General features: G+C 41.3%; 1 protein-coding gene across 1 annotated transcript in view; it reads right to left on the bottom strand.

The window, feature by feature from the left end:
* Positions 1–409: 409 nt before the first annotated feature.
* MBD2 (methyl-CpG binding domain protein 2) overlaps positions 410–24781 on the bottom strand; it is a 97562-nt gene continuing 73190 nt past the window's right edge. The window contains 4 exon segments of the mRNA XM_038743414.1: positions 410–886; positions 5653–5791; positions 18701–18878; positions 19979–20069. Of these exon segments, the coding sequence (XP_038599342.1) occupies positions 5665–5791; positions 18701–18878; positions 19979–20069 (396 nt within the window). The 3' untranslated portion in view covers positions 410–886; positions 5653–5664.

Here is a 24781-nt window from a genome sequence, read left to right as displayed (position 1 = left end):
CCATTTTTACAGATGAGGGAACTGAGGCACAGAGAAGTGAAGTTATAATTCTCCTCAAAATAATCCCCTATCCAAACTGATGTTGGACCAAGACGTTTTGGATGGCTCAAGTTTTTACTGCAGTCTACTAATCTTCAGTGAGAGGTGGAATGGGATGACCTTTCTGGAAAGGGTAGGGAGTGGAAAAATAAACGAGCAGAGCATGGTGACAGGGAACGGATGTCAATCCTGGTGAAAATCAGTAACTCTGGCTCTTTTTCTGGGGTGTTGGCTTGGGGTGGTGCCAGCCAAGGTGTGATTTTATATCCTCCCTCAACTCTCGCCCAACATGCTGCCTCAGAATCAAAATTGACCTGCGTTCTGAAACACAAAGAGTCCTTATTCTTCAACAAATAGATTCCGGTCAGTCTGTGAATATAGTCATTTATTTTGTCTTTACAGTGATGATGGAAGAATGTACAGGTGTCTTCTCTCAATAGAAGTATAAAAATCTGTATATACAGTGAAGTCATAATAATCTTTAATTGGGAAACATTTTTTTCAGTTGTCCTGATTCATCCATACTAAAACTGTAGGGGAAACAAATATTTAATACAAGTATTATAATTCCTGCAGATTGCAACCTGATATCAAAAGCTCAGCTTCAGTTTAAGGGTACTGCTTGATATTAAAAAGACTACTTTTAAGTCATAGGACATAAAATAAAGATCAATTTTTGAATAATAGATATATACATCAAAAATATGTCTAAAAAGGCATTGGTTAACGCTATTAGAAAGCTATATAAATGTGCATGGGTCCACTTCTTCTTTTAAGCAAAAACCAGTGGAAGAAATCATCGCCAACTCCTAGGAATTTGCCCTTGGGGAAAATCAGTTGAAAGTACCTGTAAATGAAAAAAATTATAATTAGTCAAATTATTTTTCAGGTGAGAGCTGTTCTGTTGATTGGAAGCTGGAGTGAATGAAATAATTAGAACTACCTAAGTTTCAATTAGAACTGCCTTCTTAAAGTCCTGATTAGAAGTTTTGGTGGGGATATGGTTTTTGGTTGCATAACTTAGAAGTGACATGTTCTGAATAATGCTATTTTTATCTGAGTATGGGAAAGTGACCAGATACTTTATGGCAAAAATATTTTCTCTTGATGAGCTATTATCTTTTAAATAATAATGATGGCATTTGTTAAGTGCTTACTATGTGCAAAGTACTGTTCTAAGCACTGGGGGGGATATAAGGTGATGACGTTGTCCCACGTGGGGCTTAGTCTTAATCCCCATTTTACAGATGAGGGAACTGAGGCTCAGAGAAGTTAAGTGACTTGCCCAAGGTCACATAGCAGACAAATGGCGGAGCTGGGATTAGGACCCATGACCTCTGACTCCCAAACCCGTGCTCTTTCCACTGAGTCATCCGCTTCTCTAAAAAAGTCTTGGGCAGTTTTTGGGTCAGAAACCTGCACCACCGTGGCATAGGCCCAGTAGGCATTTCCCTACTTACAGAGGCAGGACTAGAACCCGGGAGATTTAAGAAATCTCATCTTCAAAAAAAGCCATATGCACTTGTTCAAAATCATTCTTTACACAATTAAATGAGGCATTTTGCAGCTACAAAACAGGAGACCTGGGGAAGAGAGATCAACTAGCTAATATAAAATGCAACAATATCTGAAAATACTTTAGTGCTGACTAAATCAATAAAAATTTACTTGCAGTAAGTCAGTCGTACGACTTTCTTAATACTTTTCAGAACAATTTTCCATTGGGAGGGGAGAATCACTGAGAAGCAGCATAGCTCAGTGGAAAGAACACAGGCTTGGGAGTCAGAGGGCATGGGTTCTAATTCCGGCTTTGCCATCTGTCTGCTGTGTAACCTTGGGCAAGTCATTTCACTTCTCTGTGCCTCAGTTACCTCACCTGTAAAATGGGGATTAAGACTGTGAGCCCCACGTGGGACAACCTGATCACCTTGTACCCCCCGTGTTTAGAACAGTGCTTTGCACACAGTAAGTGCTTAACAAATACCAACATTATTATTATTATTATTAATAATAATTATGATTGCTTTGATTAAAAGCTGTGCCAGTGATACAATATCCTTATATGAATGTGTCACGGGGTCCATGCCACCATATCAAACAACAATAATACCAACAAGAAAAATGACCTCTACAATGCAATTTACCCTTTGTTCGAATGCCATATTTTGGACTGATTTATTAGCTTCACTCCTAGTGTATATTGACAGTATTTTCCTCATTCAAGTTCAACAAAATGTGCATAGTAAATAAGTCATTCAGGCCCCTTCTACGATGCTTAGGGCACATCACGGGCACTCAGTAAACACTTGAATGACAAAGCGTCCACAATATTATCTGCCCAATCAATGTTTCCATATGTGTCAACTTAATAAGGACAGAATTGACATTCATTGCTACAGCTAAGGCATTAATTATTACGCTGAATGTAATCTCAATTTTGATTTTATATTCTCACCCAAGCAAATAAAATTATCAAGAGGCACTGCTAATCAATCCATAAATCAAAGGTATTTATTAAGCAGTGAATATGTGTGGAGCACTGTACTAAGTGCTTGGGAGAGTATAATACAACGGAATTAGCAGGCATGTTCCCCACCCATAACGAGTTTGTTAATCATTCACAACCTACAGTCGTGCAGCTCTGAAGGTTACTAGGGCAAAAATCCGTTGAACACTCGAGTTTACTCTGAAAAGGGTTAAATTAAAAATTATTCCCACAGAACATAAGCTATTCGTCTAAAGCTTTCAATATGACAATTTCCTACTTGCCATACAGTATTAAGTAACCATCTCCTTCTAGTCCCTGTCAGGGCTCCCCAGACTGGACAGTGCCACGAAGGTGGCTCTGGTCTAAGACCAGTATTTGGAACACCTCCATCTCAATCAGTCAATGAATCAATGATATTTTATGAGCACCTAAATGTGTTCAAAACAATGTATTACCTGCTTGGGAGAGCAGAATACAATAGATCAATCAGTGGCATTTATTGAGTGCTTACTATGTGCACTTGGGAGACTGCAATACAATAGATCAATGGCATTTGCTGAGTGCTCACTATGTGCACAGCACTGTAATAATAATAACTGTGGTATCTGCTAAGTGCTTACTGTGTGCCAAGACACTGAACTAGGCACTGGGGTGATTACAGGGAAGTTACATTGGACACAGTCCCTGTCCCACATGGGGCTCACAGTCTTAATCCCCATTTTACAGATGAGGTAACTGAGGCCCAGAGAAGTGAAATGACTTGCCCAAAGCCACACAGCAGACAAGAGGCATCATGCAACCACTTGGGAAACTACAATACAATGGAGTTTGTAGACACGATCCTTGCCCTCAAGAAGCTCTCAATCTACACAGGGAGGCAGACATTAAAATAAATTACAGATAGGAGAATCAATAAAATACAGGGGTATGTACAAAAGTGCTGAGGACTGATTATAATAATAACGACAGTATAGTAGTGGAATTTAAGCACTTATTAGGTACCGCACACTATACTAAGCACTGTGCATACAGTAAGCACTCAATAAATACGACTGAATGAATACAAAATGAGTAGATTAGACCATAGTCCCTGTCCTACATTGGGCTCACGATCTAATTAGGAGGGAATATCAAAGGGCTAAGCCAGTACAAACCCAAGTGTATCGGTAATGCAGATGAGGAGTTCCGTTTGTGACATGTTAAGCTTGAGGGGGCAGAGGGATGTCAAATTAAAGATGTTCTGAAGGCAGGAGGAAATCTGAGACTAGAAAAGGAGAGAGGTCAGGACTGGAGAGGCAGATTTGAAAGCCTCCCACAGAGAGTTGGTAGTTGATACAAATGAGTTCTCCAAGGGAGTGGATGTTCGGAGATTAGGAGAGGCCCTCTTCAGAACTGACAAGACAGTATCAGTGAACCAAGGGGCAAAACACTCTCTTCTGCTGCTGGTAACCCTTACCCCTACACTGTTTGGAGAGAAAAGGACGACAACAGCTTTCCACTGATAATGACTCTTCAGCCCCAAATTTGGCATTTCAGAACTGAGAATGGGAGCAAAGGAACTGGTGACAGTGCTAGTGGTTTGCACAGCACCCTTCGTAATTATTGAGCGCTTACTGTGTGCTCTGTGTTGCACTCTCTCATCCTTATCAGTCACGTTCCTGATGAGGCATCAAATGCTACTAATGACGAGGAGGGCAGGGGTGCAGCACATTGTGAAGTGCACAGAAGGGTTGTCATGCGCAGGACCCATTTGTGGCTGAAGAGACTGAAGCACGGTGCTGAGGCAGTGTCTTTGAGCGATGCGTTGGGAGCCCCGTTGGTCAGCTCTGCCACCGCTAGCCAGTGGTTTTCAGGATTGCCTGCTGGGCCTGTCCACCTCACAACATACTCTTCCTCTTTTTAGGACAGAAACCTGCACCGGTGCTGGCAGACCGCCGGCAGGCAGAACCAGGACTAGAACCCAGGTCTCCTGACTCCCAGTATAGCGAGATACAGGGAGGTTGAAAAAGAGAAGCTGTTCCCACCACTGTCATTCCTAGGGGATCCTGGAAAAGAAAGGCTAAGGGACCAGAGTAACAGGTATTGGGCAGCTGCTCCTAGACCCTTTGAGGGTGGCATATGGTCTTTTCTCTTGCTCTGGGGATTTCTTCCAACTATAGTCGAACAACCACCTCTAAACTGAAAGCTCCTTGTGGGCAGGCAACGAATCTCTCATCCCTGTTGTACTGTACTCTCCCAAGTGCTTAGTACAGGGCTCTGCACACAGTAAGTGCTCACTAAATGTCATTTCTTGATTGGAACACCAAGCCAAGACAGCTTCTGGGAGAACTCCAAAGAGAAAGAATACTCTAAAACTGTTTTTTTGGTTGTGTGTGGTAAACAATATCATGTTAATTTCCTTACCCTGTTGATAATCTTGAATCAGAGGGGGGGAAAAAAACTACCTCTGAGAACACTGGATGGCCTAATCCTTTTGAAGGGGACAATTCATTTAATAGCAAGAAGCAACTAAGGAGTCCCTGGACAAAAATGCATTCTCAAAGGCACTCTTGCTAGAAGAATTAAGTTTATATCATTGAGCGGGATTCCTTCCAAAGAGGAAAAAGTCACTAATCAATAAAGTACAATGCTTTAACTTAAAACAACTGGATAATAAAACCTGGATGCTTTCTTTTCAAAACCAATGTGTGAGAAGCTATTTCTCACCTCAGAGACCCTTGCTTATCCATTTTGTCTGTACGGTCCTTTAACTTCAGTAAAGACAAACAGCACATTTCCAGAATGGGTGGCTGAACAATTGGGCACAGTCTACCATGCCAAGAAAATGTTCTTGAATTCACTCTGGCTGCAGAAGCATCCAAAGGTTGCCCGGCCAAATTTTGGAAATACTAAAACCTTCAGTCTAGAACTAGTTTAAGGTACTATAATCAAATAGCATTATTTTCTTTACTACAGTTGATTGAATTTTATTTCAAAAGCAACTTTCTCCCTGTTCCTATAAAGTTACTGCTACTACCCATAGAAATTAATCATATCTTCCTAATTTGGAACCACTTATTCATTTAGTGGCAATTTTTAAGAAATTATTTTAAATGCTTAGCTATCACACTGAATTTTAGTTTTACCTGATCATATTCTTATGCTTCATCTCCACTGTCCATTTCAATATCCATTTCCTCAGTATCAGCAGCTCGTGACAAGATGTCTGCCATTAGTGCTTCTTCCAATTTCTTACGCACCTGTTGGACTCGTTCTTCCTGTTTCCTATTTTAAAGAGATTAATGAAAAGCATTAGAAGTTTCTGAAAATACTATTTATGGTATGAGGCAAATATCCCCAAACTAGTAAACTCTGAAATCGAAAATGTCATTTTTCTCTGCCCTTCCCAAGGCTGCACTCTCTGATCTCCTCCCAGGGAGATCGCACAGACACCCAGCACTGAGAAGAGTTTCTTTGGGTATGCGATACATACTTGGAAGCAGGGCAAAGTCATCTCAAATATAACAGTCATTATCCAAACTGTGATTAAATATTTTTAACTGATGCACTAAAATGAACCTATTAAAATATGCTGAGCAAAAGCCATACAGTTTCTACCTCTTCATATCATTGATGAGAAGGTACTATTTACTACTAATGTAAATATTCACGTTATTCTCACAAACTCAGAGCAATCAATAAACTATTTCCCTTAACTATGCCAACCTCCTAAATTCAATGTAGCTCCAACTGTAGGACTACTAAATCTCTCAGATATGGCCTGGAATTCTTTCAGAAAATGAATCACTTGGATGTTATCTTTTAGTCCATTCCAGCTTTATTATCCTTATTTGCATTTCCATTAATGAAACAACCTGACTGATAAATTTAGAGTAACCCTATGCCTCTCCCCCAATCTCTGTATCTCAAGATGTGAGGGGCAAAAAAGAAAAAGCTTCACATGCTCCAAAATGCCTCTAAACATCAAGGAGGTCTTTGAAAAGTGTCCTTTGAAACTTGGGTTGGCATAAGTCATACATTACAGTGTTTAATTGATCTGAATGGAAAAGTTTTGTTTTGAGAAATAGACAGGAGTTACACATAAGTGGAAAGCTTTAAGTTCCTTGTATGTTCCTTTTAAGAATGAACTTAAATAAAGATATGTGAAAAACAGTAATTAATACTGAGTACTCGGAAGAGAAAATGGAAGTGAGGGAAGCTGAAAACTGAGGAGAAATATACATGCATATAACACAATAACATATGTATAAAATATACAGGTACATTTTGATATTAACCTTGGCAGCCTCGTTTCATAAACTCATTGACAGACAAATTAATGCTGACCACGTACCATGCTAGAAAGAATTTATCCAGGTCATTTAATCTTGACAACAAGCATGTCTTTCTCATGAAAAGTAAGGCATAACTCCCAACCTGCCCTCTGTAAGAGCACTCTTTGTATCGAACAATGGTGTTGAGGTTATGCACTTCTGATAAGCCATCATTATGCCACATTATGTTCCAGATCATTCGTGTTAAATGGATGAGAATTTTAAAGGCAGAAAATTGACTTACAGTACTCAAAAACAGAACAGTAGAACACTGATTACCTGGAATGATTGGGGATTCAATAACCCTAATCATCAATTAAAGTCTCCTACCATTGAAACTATTCCTTTTATAACGTTCCAGAGGTACACATCATCATACATGTATCATCATACATACGCCATTGAACATGGACTTGTGGGCAATTTCAAGGGTCTGAATTATACCCATCCTACTGTTTTAATTAGTTTTAATAAAGCTGACTGTTCAATCTACCTTTCTAGTCCAGATGACTTCCTCATAGTACAGTTCAGCAAATTATCATCCCTTTGACTTTAGTGTCATAAAAACCACGGCATGTTCAAGATGAACACTGCACTTTTCTATTCTTTCTCAAATTCCACATTAAAAAAAAATCTCAGCACACCTTCCAGTTAGGATGAATGCCATTTTGAATATTGTTGTTAAAAAGCCAGAAACAAAGTAGCTATTCATGATCAATTTACTAAGCGGAGGTCTTTTGGGTTTAAACAAAGTTATATTGTTTTCCATAATTTTTGTTAATACGAGTACTGATCAAAGGATACCTATAATTTGCATCTTTTTAAAGAATCTATTAAAAGAAAGTCTTTTTAAGAGCACATCTATGAAAGGCACAGTGCCAACACTGAAGGAAGACTTGTTAAAAGGAATTGTTCTAGGCTTCTGGGAATTTATAAGATTGATCATCATCAATGGTATTTGCTGAACGCTTGCTGCGTTCAGAGCCCTGAACTAAATGCTTGGGAGAGTACAACAGAGCTGGTGGAAACGACGTTCCCTGCTTACAACAAGTTTACAATCTAGAGGATAATACTCAAATGGAAAAAGGTTCCAAAGGGCATTACAACATACAAAATTGAATAAACATCAAACAAGGTATCTGCATGATGCACAAACTAAGGTAGAAATAAATGTAATTTGCTGGGGGAGAGGTGTTAGTCACAGGTGTTACATGCTTAGACAGGGCAGAGTTCTGGAAATTCTTACTTCACTTCCAATTAGTCGAGTGGCAGAGAAGTAGCGTGGCTCAGTGGAAAGAGCCTGGGCTTGGGAGTCAGAGGTCATGGGTTCAAATCCCACCTCCACCACTTGTCAGCTGTGTGACCTTGGGCAAGACACTTAACTTCTCTGGGCCTCAGTTCCCTCATCTGTAAAATGGGGATTAAGACTGTGAGCCCCACATGGGATGACCTGATTACCTTGTATCTCCCAAGTGCTTAGAACAGTGCTTTGCACATAGTAAGCGCTTAACAAATACCATCATCATTATTATTATTATTATTCCAAACGAAAACCACATTTGTCATGGGTAAACATCAACCTACTGAATAAAACATTACCTAAATAAAAAAAGTCCATTTTAAATAGAAAATGGCACTGTTTTACTGCGTCCGAAGCTTCTTTAAATCCAGTTCCTGCCTTTCAGGTGCTTATATACATTAAACAGATGCCAGAAGTGGATGTTGAAAAGGTGTCACTACAATGCCACTGCAAAGCTATTCAAAACTAATATATTTTATTTACTCAGGAGGAAATTCAAATTCAACATCAAACTGGTTCATCACAATAAATTCTGCATAATGTGCCCCAAAATGGCTTTTGAAAAACAGGATTCCCCGTGGCTGACGAGAATTTCAGTTAGAAAGAACTAATTTAAAGGAGGAGGGTGAGAGTGAAGGAAAACAGTGATTTCACTGCTGAGTCTGAGGACAAATGCGTTGTCATAACTTTTGAGTTCCAGGGTACCATTAAATTGTATAAGCTGAAGTATGGATCCCAGGGAGTTGGCACTACATGAATAGAGCAGCTCAAAAGGGGAAACAGGGAAGCTATTGATGAAGAGATGCTACGGGCCGCTAAACACAACAATAAAATTAAAATCCAAATTCAGCGACTAAAATGTTCCACCCAAGCAAAACAACTAACTTCCCAAGAGAAACTCAATCTTAAGGCTGCTAGATGAGGGAGTTCTCAGGAAAAGTATCCTCCATTAATACAAAGTTAAAATCCCCACACAAATTATAAGACAAAGGGACCTGGACTTCTCATCCCGCTGACACCTATTATCTCAAGCAAGTGACTATTACGCTGCACCCTGTTGAGGGCCAGTATTGGGACTGTAATTGTGGATGCTAAATAAAAATCCCTGCTGATTTTAAAAAGCTCTTCTCCACAGTATGCTTTCTGCTTATCAGTTACGGAGTATTCTGAATTAGTGGCCCAGCTCTTTTGGACTCAAGGATGACAAATTTTTCTCCCAGCAGACCAATGAATCTTTGGCTCCATGAGGTGAGAAGAGGCCCGCTTTCTATGCTAAACAGCCACCCCACTACCATTATACGTCTGAACACTGTTTTTCTCTTCCTTACCGCCCCTCCAAAAATACTTTGTGGGCTTTATTATTAACTTGTAACATTCCTGTGACGTTTATCTAGGATGAATAATTTCTAATAGCAGACCTTGAGATCAATTTATTAAATTCAGTCTGATTCTGCACTAACAATCGAGGCACTTGAGAAAGTGGTGTCAGTTAGATTTCTAGCCACGTTTTGGTCAGTATGCTGTGTTCTATTTCAGGAATGGCTTGGACTTATTATAACCTCCTACTTAAAGCAACTCCAGAATGTTGAATTCTGAGGCAACAGAGGTCATGTTGGCTACTTTGGAGAGCTTTTATGGCTTATTTAAAGGCTGTTTAAAATAAGCTGGAGCCATTCCCCAACTGATTCACCCTGAAAACAAAAGAGTTCGATATTACAGATAGTGCCATGCCTTCACTAAAAATTTTAGTTGTATGTATGACTCATAAAAGTTTTTCCCCCCACAGTATGTTCCTCTTAAAAAGTATCCCTTCTTCCTTATCTCTCCCTATCCCCTCCCCACACCCTACTGAATTACAAGCAATCTGCATTGATTTCTTACTGAAAGAGAAACCTGAAAATGACTTGCTTCTTACATGCCTTTTGAAATGAGTAATCATTCACTGACTATCGATTAATCAGTGGTGTTTACCGAGCGCTTACTGTTATCCCTTTTGACTTTTATTCCAAGATTTGGAAATTAAAGCCATCATTTTTTTTCTTCATTTTTGCCTCCACTCACAAATCAATTTCAATCTCACACAGTGGCCTGGTCAGACGGGGAACCACATGATAGTGATACTTGTAGACAGTTAAGAAGTGGGGTGGGAGAAGTTAAAAAACCCACCTTCTGGCCACACTAGCCAGGAGCAGCAGAGCCATGATTTCCCAGAACCTCCTTTTCCTGGACCAAGCTACTGGAAAATGGGTGAAAGCAATAAATTCCTTTGGCCATACTGGAGGGTGAGGAAGGTGAGTGCTAAGTCTCAAAATCAAGACTGTGAGCCCACTGTTGGGTAGGGACCGTCTCTATATGTTGCCAACTTGTACTTCCCAAGTGCTTAGTACAGTGCTCTGCACACAGTAAGCGCTCAATAAATATGATTGAATGAATGAATGAATGAAAGACATGACTCATTCCTCTCTTGCCTGGAGCTGATACTGCCTTTAGAGCTGCTGGAAACGGTGGTGTTAGTATTTATTAAGTTCTTACTACATGCTAAGCACTTAGGAAAGCCAAAGCCTTAGGGCCTGGTCCCTCTTTCTCTCCCACACCAACCATAGAAGGAGTCTTACTAGAATCCAGGCCTTGGATCAGGGAGGGCAATTCCCCCAAGTGGAAGGGACTGAATTAATCAATCAATGGTAACTACTACGGTAACTATAGGGCACTTCTTCTTATGCTGATGATGATGATGATGGTATTTGTTAAGCACTTATTACGTGCCAGGCATTGTTCTAAGAGCTGGGGTTAGATACAAGATAATCGGGTTGGACACAGTCCCTGTCCCACATAGCGCTTACAGTCTTAATCCCCGTTTTACAGATGAGGGAACCGAGGCACAGAGAAGTGAAGTGACTTGCCCAAGGTCACACAGCAGACAAGTGGCAGAGTTGGGATTAGTACCCATGACCTTCTGACTCCAAGATCCATGCTCTATCCACTAGGCCACTGTGTACAGAGCACTGTACTAAGAGCTTGGGAGAGTTCAACACAACCGAGTTTCACAGACACATTCCCTACCCACCATCAACTTCAAGGCTAGAGGAGGAGGCTATGAATTACAAATGGGGAGAAAATGGTTCTACTAGCCTTGAGCCACAGTAGCTGGGACTACTCTCCCTTTTCTCCATTTCCTCACTCCTTCCCTTGGGGCACCCAGCCTGGAATAGGCGGGGTTAACTCCGGTGCCTAGCCTCCATGCTCGCCTCCGCAGGGATTGTGCAGCCTAGTGCAGCAGGAGCAGTGGCAGTAGCATCCCAACTGGGAGAGGAGACGGAACAGGAGATGGGGACGAGAGGACAGTGAACAGCTGGCATGTGAGCCCACTGTTGGGTAGGGACTGTCTCTATATGTTGCCAACTTGTACTTCCCAAGCGCTTAGTACAGTGCTCTGCACACAGTAAGCGCTCAATAAATACGATTGATGATGATGATGATGTGGACTGGCAGACCCCACTGCCCACCGAGAGCCAGGCAGGCCCACTTCAGGAGCGGACGGCGTCACTGTTGGCGACCCGAGGCCTGGCTCACCCACACTTTGGGCCCTGTGTCACAGTCCCAGCCAGGGGCCGGAGCCATGTTAGAGACACTCCCATGCCGCTGGTAAACCCCCGATCTGGGTAGTTGAGTGGCCTCCCTACTCTCCCTCGACCGCCAAAATCACCCACTTTGAAATCATTTAAACCGAAATGGGCGTACCGGCACTAACTGTTGGACCGATGGTTCATTCCACACCCTTCTGGCTTACTTCCACCAGGGTAGGAAGAGACATAAAAAACCAAACCAGCTTACTCACACGGCCCTCCTGTTGCCTGGGCTCAGTATGTACCCTGTTATTGAGCAAGACTCTCATTACTGAGGTACAAACTATTGGCAATGAAAAAGGCTGTGGTATTCGAGATGCTGGTTGCAGAGAGTGAAAGAGTGGAAAAGTAAAAAAAAAAATAATTTTAAGGTATGTGGAGAGAAAGAAGGTCCTGTCTTCCTTGCTAGTGTTGGGCCTAAGGGGGCCTCTCCACTTCTCAATCCCACATTCCTCTCTGGTGAGAACCCCATGTAAACACACAGGACAATTTCACACTACTCCATGTTAACCAGGGGCAGGGCAATCATGCTTACTCAGAGGTCTCTTCCTTTCCTGGGCTAAGCCAGTATAGGGACCAGGAAAGAAAGCCAAAAGAAATGACAGAGGCAAAAAAATAAAAATAAAAAATTAATAAAACCTGGGGGAAGTTGTACCTTGCTTGCTACTTTCTAGGTTGGAGAAGCAGCATGGCATAGTGCATAGAGCCCAGGCCCAGGAGTCAGAAGGTCATGGGTTCTAATCCCGGCTCCACCACTTTTCTGGTCATGGGTTCTAATCCCGGCTCCACCACTTTTCTGCTGTGTGATCTTGGGCAAGTCACTTCACTTCTCTGTGTCGCAGTGATCTCATCTGTGAGATCAGTTTGAGACTTTGAGCCTCATGTGGGTGAGGGACTGTGTCCAACCCGATTTGCCTGTATCCGCCCCAGCGCTTAGTAATAGTGTCTGGCACATAGTAAGCACTTAAATACCACGATTATTATTAGGTTCAACATAAATGTAAGGCCAGTTGGGAAAGTAGTAAGCCTTCATGTACACACTACATGAAGCTGCAACAAGGACTTCCATTTATGGGAGTCCTAACCTCTTGGTCTCCACTCAGGGTTGCACCTGGAGAGTTTTCAGTCCTCTACCAGTCTCGGCTACGGGAGGGAGTGTTGAGCAGGGCCTACCAATTCCATTCCAAGCTTGGATGGTGGATAGTGAGTGGAAGGCAATATGCTACAAGTCAAAACTCACCCATGCTGGGCAGCAGCGGCATGGGGGAGAGTCAAGGGCAGAGACTCAAGTTTACTGTGCGGAAGGATGCAATGATAAATCAATTCCGTATCTTTGCCAAGAAAACGCTATAGCTACATTACCAGAACGATTGCAGATGGAGAGTGGGGCGCTCTGGGAGACATGTGTCCGTGGTTTCGTTCTGGGTGGGAAACGACTCGACAGCGTAAGACAAGACAATCTTTTGGAGTTAGATGCAAGGTTTTAAGGCCCAGTACAAAGACCTCCTTATAATAACTGTGGGATTTGTTAAACACTACGTGCCGAGCACTGAACTAAGCGCTGGGATAGATAAAAGATAGTAAGGTCCCACTGGGGCTCACATTTCAAGTAGGAGGGGGCATTTTGCAGATGAGGAAACTGAGGCCCAGAAAAGTTTAAGTGACTCGCCCAAGGTCACACACAGCAGGTAAGTGGTGGAGCCAGGACTGACTGCCCTTCGCAGGTAAGCTTTTCAAGAACTTTAGCTCTAAGCATACAGACTTCTATAAAGAGGTCCAAATGAATTAACTACTTATGAAATCCATAGTAATCCACTTGATACTAAGTGTTCACATGAACTGAATTTATGTTTAGCTATGCACTCCTTCCAAAAGAGTAAATGTGGGGTCTGTAATTTCCCCTCAATGATAACTATGGTATTTGTTAAGTACTATGTGCCAAGCACTGTTCTGAGCACTGGAATAGATTCGAGGTAATCAGGTTGTCCCACGTGGGGTTCACAATCTTAATCCTCATTTTACAGATGAGGCAAATGAGGCACAGAGAAGTTAAGTGGCTTGCCCAAGGTCATACAGCAGACAAGTGGAGGAGCCAGGATTAGAACCCAGGTCCTCTGATCCCAAACCCTTGTTCTTTCCACTAAGGCCTGCTGCTTCCCTCAATCCAACCACGGGGATTAAAAAAGAACAACAAAAAAATAGATCTGCAACACAACCTCTGATTTTTCTGCTTCTTCCTGCCTTAAAAGATGACAATGCTGCCCACAAATTCTCTACAATTACTGTATAATTTCTGTGGGCTACTTTCCTACTTGGATCAATAGCTGTTTTAAACCCAAACATGGAAAAATGATTTCATATGCCACAACCACAAGTAGGTGGCATATGCCTCCAAGTTTTTATTTTGGGACTGGTCCCAAAGCAGAGTCGGAGCAGCGTTATGCAAATACCAGAATTTCAATGCCTGTCTGAAACCAGAAAATTGTATGTATAAAGAAAAGACAGTGGAATGATTCGAAAGTGCCCTCTGCTGGATATTCCTGGGAATATTAACAATCAATAACATTGTGAGGCAATGAGATCAATCAATCAATCAATCAATCGTATTTATTGAGCGCTTACTATGTGCAGAGCACTGTACTAAGCGCTTGGGAAGTACAAATTGGCATCACATAGAGACAGTCCCTACCCAACAGTGGGCTCACAGTCTAAAAATGAGATGTAATGAGATGTAAAAATGAGATGTAATAATGAGATGTATCAAGAACCTCAGAATCACTACTTCTATCGAGTGATTAATTGCCTATGGTGCTGGAAATTTCCACTTCAAGTTGGAAACTAATTAATCTACATACAGGTTTTCATGTATATGCCTAGGACGCTGGTGGATTCAGTAACACAGCAGTGTGTTCAGCTTTGCATGGGACAATCAATCAATCAATCAATCGTATTTATTGAGCGCTTACTATGTGCAGAGCACTGTACTAAGCGCTTGGGAAGTACAAACTGGCAACACATAGAGACAGTCCCTACCCAACAGTGGGCTCACAGTCTAAAAGGGGGAGACAGAGAACAGAACCAAACATACCAACAAAATAAAATAAATAGGATAGAAATGTACAAGTAAAATAAATAAATAAATAAATAAATAGAGTAATAAATATGTACAACCATATATACATATATACAGGTGCTGTGGGGAAGGGAAGGAGGTAAGATGGGGGGATGGAGAGGGGGACGAGGGGGAGAGGAAGGAAGGGGCAATTCAAAGGTGCAGCTCTAACTCCTATAAGTTTGCCATCTAATGAAACAATCCAGATAACATATTTGATCATTTTTTGGGGGGGTTCTTTTTTTCTCCCAAGTTTTTATCAGAGGTTGAGTCAGAATGACAGCTACGAGGGAGATTATTAAGTTAGCTGTGCTTGGAATATACACCATTTCCTGGATTTATTTCATCGAGAAAGGCTTCCTAAAACTAATCATCATCATCAATCGTATTTATTGAGCGCTTACTATGTGCAGAGCACTGTACTAAGCGCTTGGGAAGTACAAATTGGCGACATATAGAGACAGTCCCTACCCAACAGTGGGCTCACAGTCTAAAACTAATGACCTATATGTACTGAGTTTTAGTGAGAGGAAAAATTAACTTGAATGTGAACTGGGAAACTGGTTTTGGCATATAAGATATCACGGAACAAGTTAAGGTCACTAAACTAGTACCAAAGAAACAATAGAAAGTCAATCACCATTCATCTTAAATTTTTGGCTTTGTTAATTCCAACTCCAAGTCCTGAAACAATAGCCATTATAGTGAGAGCTCATTTTAATGTGTCATCATTACTCCCAGAAGGGTGTAAAAATGAAGCAAATGTAAGTCACATCCTCACAAGCCATTAAATCAAAATTTTACTACGAAGTCCAAACCAATGCTGATGGGGGTGTTTATACTTAATGAATCTGAGTTGGAGCTTAACTATTTCATAAAACAAAATAACACTTTAATACTCTGGACCAAATTAGCCAAGTCACCACTTGAAACGTTTTGATAGCACTGCTTTCTGAGAAATTAAACGCTGAAGTTTTGGCGGCGGTTTTCATGGTATTTGTTAACGCTTAATATTTTTTAATTGAATGAATATGTCAGCCACTGTACCGAGTGCTGGACTAGACACAAGGTAATCAGGTGGGACAGAGTCCGCGGGATTGGGTAACCTAGAATGCTAGTTTCTGCTCACCATCATCACCCCAAGTGCCCTGCTGCTCTTCCTGCAGGCCTCTCTAGACTGTTTATTCGCAGTGGGCAGGGAATGTGTCTGTTTATTGTTCTATTGTACTCTCCCAAGCACTTAGTAATAATAATAATAATAATAATAATAATAATGGCATTTATTAAGCGCTTACTATGTGCAAAGCACTGTTCTAAGCACTGGGGAGGTTACAAAGTGATCAGGTTGTCCCAAAGGGGGCTCACAGTCTTCATCCTCATTTTACAGATGAGGTAACTGAGGCCCAGAGAAGTTCAGTGTCTTGCCCAAAGTCACACAGCTGACAATTGGAAGAGTCGGCATTTGAACCCATGACCTCTGACTCCAAAGCCCGGGCTCTTTCCACTGAGCCATGCTGCTTCTCTAGTACAGCGTTTTGCACACAGTAAGCATTCCATAAATACGACTGAATGAATGAACCTGGAGTAGATCGCCAATCAGGTAATAGAATCATGTGTGGGCATATGCTATTGCATATTTTTGGAAAAATCAGCAAATTATACTGATTAGGTTCCACTGTATTACAACTTTTTCCTAAGATCACTTGAGTTCTGGGGTGATGCTATGAGAACTGCAGGGTGTGGAGCTACCAATTAAATAGACGCTATGGTAAATTTTATTCATCCATTCACTTGAAAAATAAATTCAAAATTAAATTTTCTGACCTCAATATGTAATTCAAGGTCAAGTTGTTCTATGGGGAGGCTGACACTTAACAGCTCATCTAAAATGTTTTTTAAATGGCTTAAACAAGCGTTATGGGCTATTACAAACTATGCAGGGAATGTCTTAATACCCAAAGGATATATCTCAGAGTTATTAAATGAGCTTATAGAACTTGTCCGAACAAAACGTCTTTAGCATTTCAGTTAGCTCACCTGCTTGTTCACACTTTCTAATTAGTGTGATCACAATGGTGTGATCTTCCTGACAGTGGCTACTTTATGGCTACATGTCTCTTCTAATAATAATAAAAAATGTGATATTTGTTAAATGCTTTCTAGGTGCCAAGCACTGTATTAAGTTCTAGGGTAGATACAAGATAAGAAGACTGGACACAATCCTGTCCCACATGGGAGCTGCAGTCTAAGAAAAAGAACAGGCATTTCATCCCCCTTTGGCAGAAAAGGAAACTGAGGCACAGAGAAGTTAAATGACTTGTTCGAAGTCACACAACAGGTAAGAGGCAGAGCTGGGATTAACCAGAGGTCCCCAATCTCGCAGGCCCGTGCTCTTTCCACTGCATCTCATCTTTTTGTGTGAGTCCAGTACTAACTACAAACCAGACGTAACAGTGAAAAGCAAGAGGATTAAATGAAGAGCTGAAATGCAGCCTGTACGCCAACACTGAAATGCTGCTTACTGCAACAATGCCTCTGCTAGCCTCTCAGTCGGCTGCAGAGAGAAGATAAATGATGACCTGCTTCTCGAGCACTTGATATGTGAGGAGGTGAAGTAGGGCAACTACAAGCAGGGCATCCAAGGATACACAGAAATCTCTCTCTGTGCTTGGTGGCATGGTTATGCAATGCTGGCAGAAAGCAGGATGCAGACTGAACAGAGGAAAGCAATCAAATTTCAACCCAAGGCTTTAGAAAGTCTGTGGGGCAAAAAAAATAATAATAATAATAATAGTAGAAAGAGCCTCAGAGAGCAACTGGTGGTGCAAAAATCTCCAGCGGTTGCCTGTCAACCTACGAATCAAACAAAAACTCCTCACTCTTGGCTTCAAGGCTGTCCATCACCTCGCCCCCTCATACCTCACCTCCATTCTCTCCTTCTCCAGCCCAACCCACACCCTCCACTCTGCCACTAAACTCCTCACTGTGCCTCATTCTCACCTGTTCCACCGTCGACCCCCCGCCCACGTCAATCAATCAATCAATCGTATTTATTGAGCACTTACTGTGTGCACAGCACTGTACTAAGCGCTTGGGAAGTACAAGTTGGCAACATATAGAGACAGTCCCTACCCAACAGTGGGCTCACAGTCTAAAAGAGTGGGCTCCCGTCCTTCCCCTGGCCTGGAATGCCCTCCCTCCACACATCCGCCAAGCTAGCTCTCTTCCTCCCTTCAAAGCCCTACCGAGAGCTCATCTCCTCCAGGAGGCCTTCCCAGACTGAGCCCCCTTTTTCCTTTCCTCCTCCCCCGCCCGCCCTACCTCCTTCCCCTCTTCATAGCACTTGTATATATTTGTACATATTTATTACTCTATTTTACTTGTACATATTTACTGTTCTATATATTTTGTTAATGATGTGCATATAGCCATAATTCTATTTGTTCTGACCATCTTGACACCTGTCTATATGTTTTGTTTGGTTGTCTGTCTCCCCCTTCTAGACTGTGAGCCCGTTGTTGGGTAGGGACCGTCTCTACCGTTGCCGACCTGTACTTCCCAAGCACTTTGTACAGTGCTCTGCACGTATTAAGCGCTCAATAAATACGACTGAATGAATGCACGAATGCAAGAGTGGCTTTGACTGCAAACCAAAAGAAGCTGTTGAATGAACCCAGGGTGAAAGGGCCTGGCTGGTCAAGCTGGACCTTATACATGTGGTTAGGACCACGCAGGACGATGGTGTCTGACGCCTAATTGTTCATGACTGTCTCATGGGGGGAAAAAAATTAATCTACTGGCGATTACTGTCAAACACTTTACCTAATATCTTCATCTGTAACGATGAAAGCTTTGCAGAGGGGTTGAGATGTGTTCAGCCAAACAGCGGGGTTCTTTTCGACAGCAGCAGAGATCTGCCCCGTTATTGGTGCAGAGCTGGTGTGCAAAGCGCTGGCAACAGCAGATAGTAGGGTCTCGTCGTTGTTACCCGGGCCAACTCCTGAAAACGTGAAAACGAAAAGTATGGTACGTGTCAAATGAAAGGATGTCCCCGAGAACCTGGACTGCTGTCTTTATATCATCACTGGTTCAGAATCGGATATTTCAACTACAGATGAGATAAACAGCAAAGAATGGCCCATCAATTATGTAAAATCTTTACATTCTGATATGGGAAATACTTAACATTCACAGATTTACACGAAAGCTGATTGATTTAATAACACTGCACTGTAACTTTTATGTCATCGACTACGATACTAATGTACATAAAAGGGACATACAACTCTCTGAGCAAGGTCAACTATTTCAGTGATCTGGGTCTTTTTAAAGCAGTTGTATTACTGAAAATATAACAAAAAGTATGGTGCGTGTCAAATGAAAGGATGTCTCCGTGAACCTGGAATGCTATTTTATACCATCACTGGTTAGGAATTGGATGTTTTAACTACAGATAAGAAAAACAGCAAAGATTGACTCATTACTTAAGTAAAATCTCTACATTCTGATACAGGAAATATTTAGCATTCACAGATTTACACAAAAGCTGACTGACTTAATAACACTTCAATGTAACTTTTATGTCATCTACTATGATACTACTATGATAAAAGGGTATACAACTCTTAAAGCAAGGTCGACTATTTCAGTGATCTGGGTCTTCTTACATTGTATTTGTCCTCAAATGTCCTTTTGAATATATCCCTTGAGGTCTGAAACAGTTTAGCTCACTTTCACGTTAGGAAAGATCTTAATACTTTTTACTTCCGGGTTCTCGGGATTAGTACCAATGTGGGTAAGTTACACTACTGATTTTGCATAAGGCTTACAAATAAAAAAATACCCCAAAACAATAAAGCACAGGCAGTTTTGATTATTAATAAATGTTAATTCGACTGCACTTGTGTGAGCTGAAATGCACCATGGAAAAATCAAGGAAGAAATGGAAGGAACTCTTGAAATTGGGTAAGATTTCTGAGCAACATAAACCAAATAGCCATTCCACCATATTTCTGGTATTTTCCTTGAGAGTATTCAAAATATCCAACACAATTTCACCTAATAAGGAATGCCATTTATCAAAAAAGCCTATGCAATTACCTTGAAGACCTTTAGGTAGCTCCATGCTTTTTATAATTTGTTCTGTTACATCGGATGCACTTAGCCCTTGAAGCCTCTTCTCCCAGAAAAGCTGAAATATGAAAATGCCTTGGTAAGCAGAGTAGAAAAATTCATGAAAACCAGAACCAGCCTACCCCAGAACCTTAGCATAATGCCTGGCCCATTTGCATGGTAACTCTCATAATTAACATCAATACAGTTGTATCATGAAATGAATTCATTTTCTTTGTCTAAAATGTTATCTAATGACTGTATGCTCAATGGGATTTCAGCAAGTATCATTCAATGTTTTGAAATACATTAGCTTGAAAGGTTTACTCAATAAAAACCGTCCTGTATTTCTATTGCTAAGCAGTTACAGCATTGTAACATATAGAATATAAAAGGAAGTATATACTAAAAGTACACAGAGAAATCATTCATTATTTTCTCACACCTACAACCTACTAAAAATTTCAAAAAGGCAAATTTGTATGTGCAAACTAAGTTTTTTAAGCAATAGAAAACCAGTACCCATCCTTCCACGTTATTTAGCATAATTCATACAATTAATCAGTCGTACTTACTGAGTGTATACTGTGTGTGAAGCACTGTACTAAGCACTTGGGATAGTATAACAGAGTTGGTAGACATGTTCCCTGCCCACAAGGAGCTTACAGTCCTGGATTGTAGTTATAAATATTACGATTATAGTTGTAATTATATATCTGATGAGTTCAATGGCTGACACCCCTAACTCCCCATTGTTAAGGCTCAATATCCTTTGGTGATCAACAGCTCTTGGAACTATAATGACAGCTTTTCCAAGTTTTCCATCCTTATTTTGCTTTTTCCCATAGTTGTTCTTCCCATAGTTGTGTCTCATTAATCTTTAAATCATCATTTTATGGATCCGTGTCTGACTACATATGTACAGAAGAAAGCTGGTTACCTGGTACAAAAGGTAGGGTGAATTAAAACAAAGAATACTGGATATGGCCAGCTTAGAAAGATGGACATTCTCTGTCTTTTGTAGTCCTAATTAGTCTGATTCAGAGAAGTTAATCAATTCAGCTTTAACCTTCATCAGGAGTGGACAAACTATGGCTTGGGCAGCAGCCGGGCCATGAAGTGGGTCAATCCTGCTGCCCCCCAGATCCAACAAATATAGTAGTAGTAATAGCATTTATTAAGCCCTTACTGTGTGCAGAGAGCATCATACTAAAAAGGCTGGGAAAGTTTACACGAGTGGGAATTTGAGCTGGACTCTGACCCTTGAGGGACTCATGTCTGCTCTGTTCTCCTGTAATGAGGGGGTTCCATTCCTGACAAACCCCACATTAAGAAAAGTAATAAGTTTGCCTCGATCGGGGGCTGCACACATGCTCGCAATCATTTCTGGTGACACTGCACTGTGTTCTGTCTCAACAAGCCCACCTCCTTAATTCCCCAATAGCATTAAAACATACAGGGAAAATAGAGTTAGAGAAAAAACGAGTGTATCAACATCATTCTGGCCCACAAAAACATCTCCAAGTGTATCAGCATGCTTACAGTGGTTGTAAACTTGTGTGCAACATGATGGCTCACATAAAATAAATGCCACAACAGTTTTATGATACACAGTGCGTGTGTTGTTTCCAATAACTTACTAAACAACAACAATTTAATAAAACTTGCTAAGATGTCCTCTGGTCCACCAGGCTCTGCAATCATTTGCACAACTGAATGGGTCTGGGTGAATAAAAGTTAAATGCAGTAGTGACAAATAGGGCACAGTTCTATATTCTGTACCAAATGATCAGAAAAAGTTTGTTCATTGTCCATGCTTTTCTTTGCATCTTCTTTCATACAAAAATCAACTTTAAAATCATGGGTAAACGTTTTGCATTGGAAATATCCAAAACTGCCATGAATGTGACTTGGGGGCAACCAAAGGAAGAAATATTAATTAACACAGAATTAACACATAATTTTTAAATAGTGTGATAGTGGTGAAACAAGGAGAGGATGAGCAGGGCAGCAGCCCCAGATAAAGCAGAATTGGAGGCACAAAAAATTACATGCCACAGATCACCTGGAACCCCTCCCTTCTGATGGACACCAAACGGACAATAGGGAACTTGTCTTGCCCCCTCAAAATTGGGGAGTGGGACTAAGCAGCTTCTGAGATCCTGAGCATGGTGGACACAAAACTGCATTTTGGTTACAATATGAAGAACAACTCACAACCCCTCTCATCCCAGATGCTGCTCTCTATCAATCAATCACTCAATCAGTCAATTACTCAATCAATAAATCAATGTTTAATAGTACAGAAGATCATACTAAGCACTTGGGAGCACTTCTCTCCCACAGAAAGCTTACAATTTAGAGGGGAAATAGGACATTAAAATTGGGGAAATGGGAGAATATAAGGATGTGTTCATAAGTCCTGTCAGGGTGGAGTGAATACCAAGTGTTTAAAGGGCCCAGATCCAAGTGCACAGGCAATGGGCAAATAGGAGAACTAAGTCCTTCCCTGACTCTTGGAGGAGATGTAATTTTGGGAGGGCTTTGAAAGTGTAGAGAGTGGTGGGCTGTCAGATATGAAGGGGAAGTAAGTTCCATTCATTATTTGCCTGGCATCTGGTGACAGCATCTAGTTCCTAGAAGACTGAAGGGGTGTGAAGGAAATGGGGAGGAGAGTAAGAAGGGAGGTGAAGAAAAGGCCAAAGGGGAAAAATAAGTGGAAACCAAGGCTGTGACAACTCAGGGCTTGGAGGCATTAGTATGGGAAGGCAACATTTGACTTGGGGCATGAAATAACCAGAACAGTAGGCCAATCACAGAGAAACAGAATGTGGGGAAAAGAGTACAGGGGAGGAAAATGAAAACATAAAATAGGCAAGAAAGAGAGGGAGACTACTACTTTAAAGTATTCAATCACCTTGCCCTCTTCTACCTCACCTGGCTGCTCTCCTACTACAACCCAGCCCACACTTCAGCTCCTCATATTCATTCAATCGTATTTATTGAGCGCTTACTGTGTGCAGAGCCCTGTACTAAGTGCTTGTGAAGTACAAGTTGGCAGCATATAGAGACGGTTCCTACCCGACAATGGGCTCACAGTCTAGAAGGGGCAGACAGACAACAAAACAAAACATGTGGACTGGTGTCACGTCATCAGAACAAATAGAGTGAAAGCTAAATGCACATCATTAACAAAATAAATAGAATAGTAAATATGTACAAGTAAAATAAAGAGAGTTCATATGCCAACCTATTCACTGTACCTTGACCTCATCTATCTCACCACTGACCCCCGTCCACATCTTCCTTCTGGCCTGGAATGCCCTCCCTCTTCATATCTGACAATTACTTTCTGACTTTCAAAGTCTTACTAAAGGCACATCTACTCCAAGAGTTTTTCCCTGACTAAGCCCTCATTTCCTCTTCTCCCACTCCCTTCTGCATTGCCCTGATTTGTTCCCTTTATTCAGCCCTCCCTCAGCCCCACTGCACTTATATGAATATCCATAATTCATTTATATTAATGTCTGTCTCCACCTCTGGATTGTACGCTCACTAAGGGCAGGGAACATGTCTATCAACTCTGCTATACTGCTATACTGTACTTTCCAAGTATTTAGGACAGTGCTCTGAACACAGTAAATACTCCATACATGCAACTGATTGATTGATTGATTGATACTGAACCCTTCTATTGAGAGAGAGAGAAATGAATCCAAAGAGTGGGGAAAGAGGCCAATTTTAGACATGATTCCTAAAGGAAGGAAAAAGACTTCCAGAAAGACAAGAGGGAAGAGAACATGATTTAGAAAAAAAATTAAAAGAGGACTGAAGGAAGAAAGCAGACACAGATTAGAAAGAACAAAGTAGGTGGGAAAGAAATAGAGGAGAAAAGACAAGACAATAAACTTAATTCCAGGAAACAGAAGCTAACACACAGCATGCCTGTAGAAAGCAGACACTAGCAGAAAGACAGACAGAGAAGGTGGTAGGGGAAATAAAACAGGCAGACCTAGATGAGAGCAAGAGAAAGGAACTAACTTGGAGAGACACAGAAGACCAGCAGGAGCTACAGGGAGGAGAAACATGCTTTGGATAAAACAGGTAACAGGATGAAGACAGAAAACACAGGAGATGAAACACTAAGAGAAGCCATAGAAAATACAGCCATTTTCACAGGGAAAAGCCAATTCAAAAGTCTCCAATACAGTAAGATTTAGAATGAAGTGGGAATTTTTGGGCTGAAGTCGATTTGAGCTGTTAAAATAGCCTTCAACAACTGTCTACGGATACTCTGAGCCACACACTCGGAGCAATATAAAAGGGTGGGATGGTAAGCGATAGGTGAAAGAAGGTCAAAGAGAGTAAGTGCTTAATACAGTGCTATGCACACAGTAAGTGCTCAATAAATCCCATTGATTGATATGACCAAACCAAAACCATTTTTCTACAGGCTTCTTGAGGGCAGGACTGGATTTCATATTCATATTGTATGCTACTAAGCACCTAAGACAGTGCACTACACACAGGAAGTGAACAACCTGTCTACATGTTTTGTCACCTGTCTACATGTTTTGTTTTGTTGTCTGTGTCCCCCTTCTAGACTGTGAGCCCATTGTTGGGTAGGGAGCGTCTCTATATATATTGTTGGGTAGGGAGTGTTGGTAGGGAGCCAACTTGTACTTCCCAAGCGCTTAGTACAGTGTTCTGCACACAATAAGCGCTCAATAAATACGACAATGAATGAATGAATGAACAACACGAGGAAGTGTGGCCCAGTGGAAAAAGCAT

The sequence above is a fragment of the Tachyglossus aculeatus genome, chromosome 3 (genome assembly GCF_015852505.1).
Source record: "Tachyglossus aculeatus isolate mTacAcu1 chromosome 3, mTacAcu1.pri, whole genome shotgun sequence".
NCBI classification, from domain to species: Eukaryota; Metazoa; Chordata; class Mammalia; order Monotremata; family Tachyglossidae; genus Tachyglossus; species Tachyglossus aculeatus.
The sequence above is the reverse complement of the archived record's forward strand: the minus strand, read 5'-3'. Positions and strand labels throughout refer to the sequence as shown.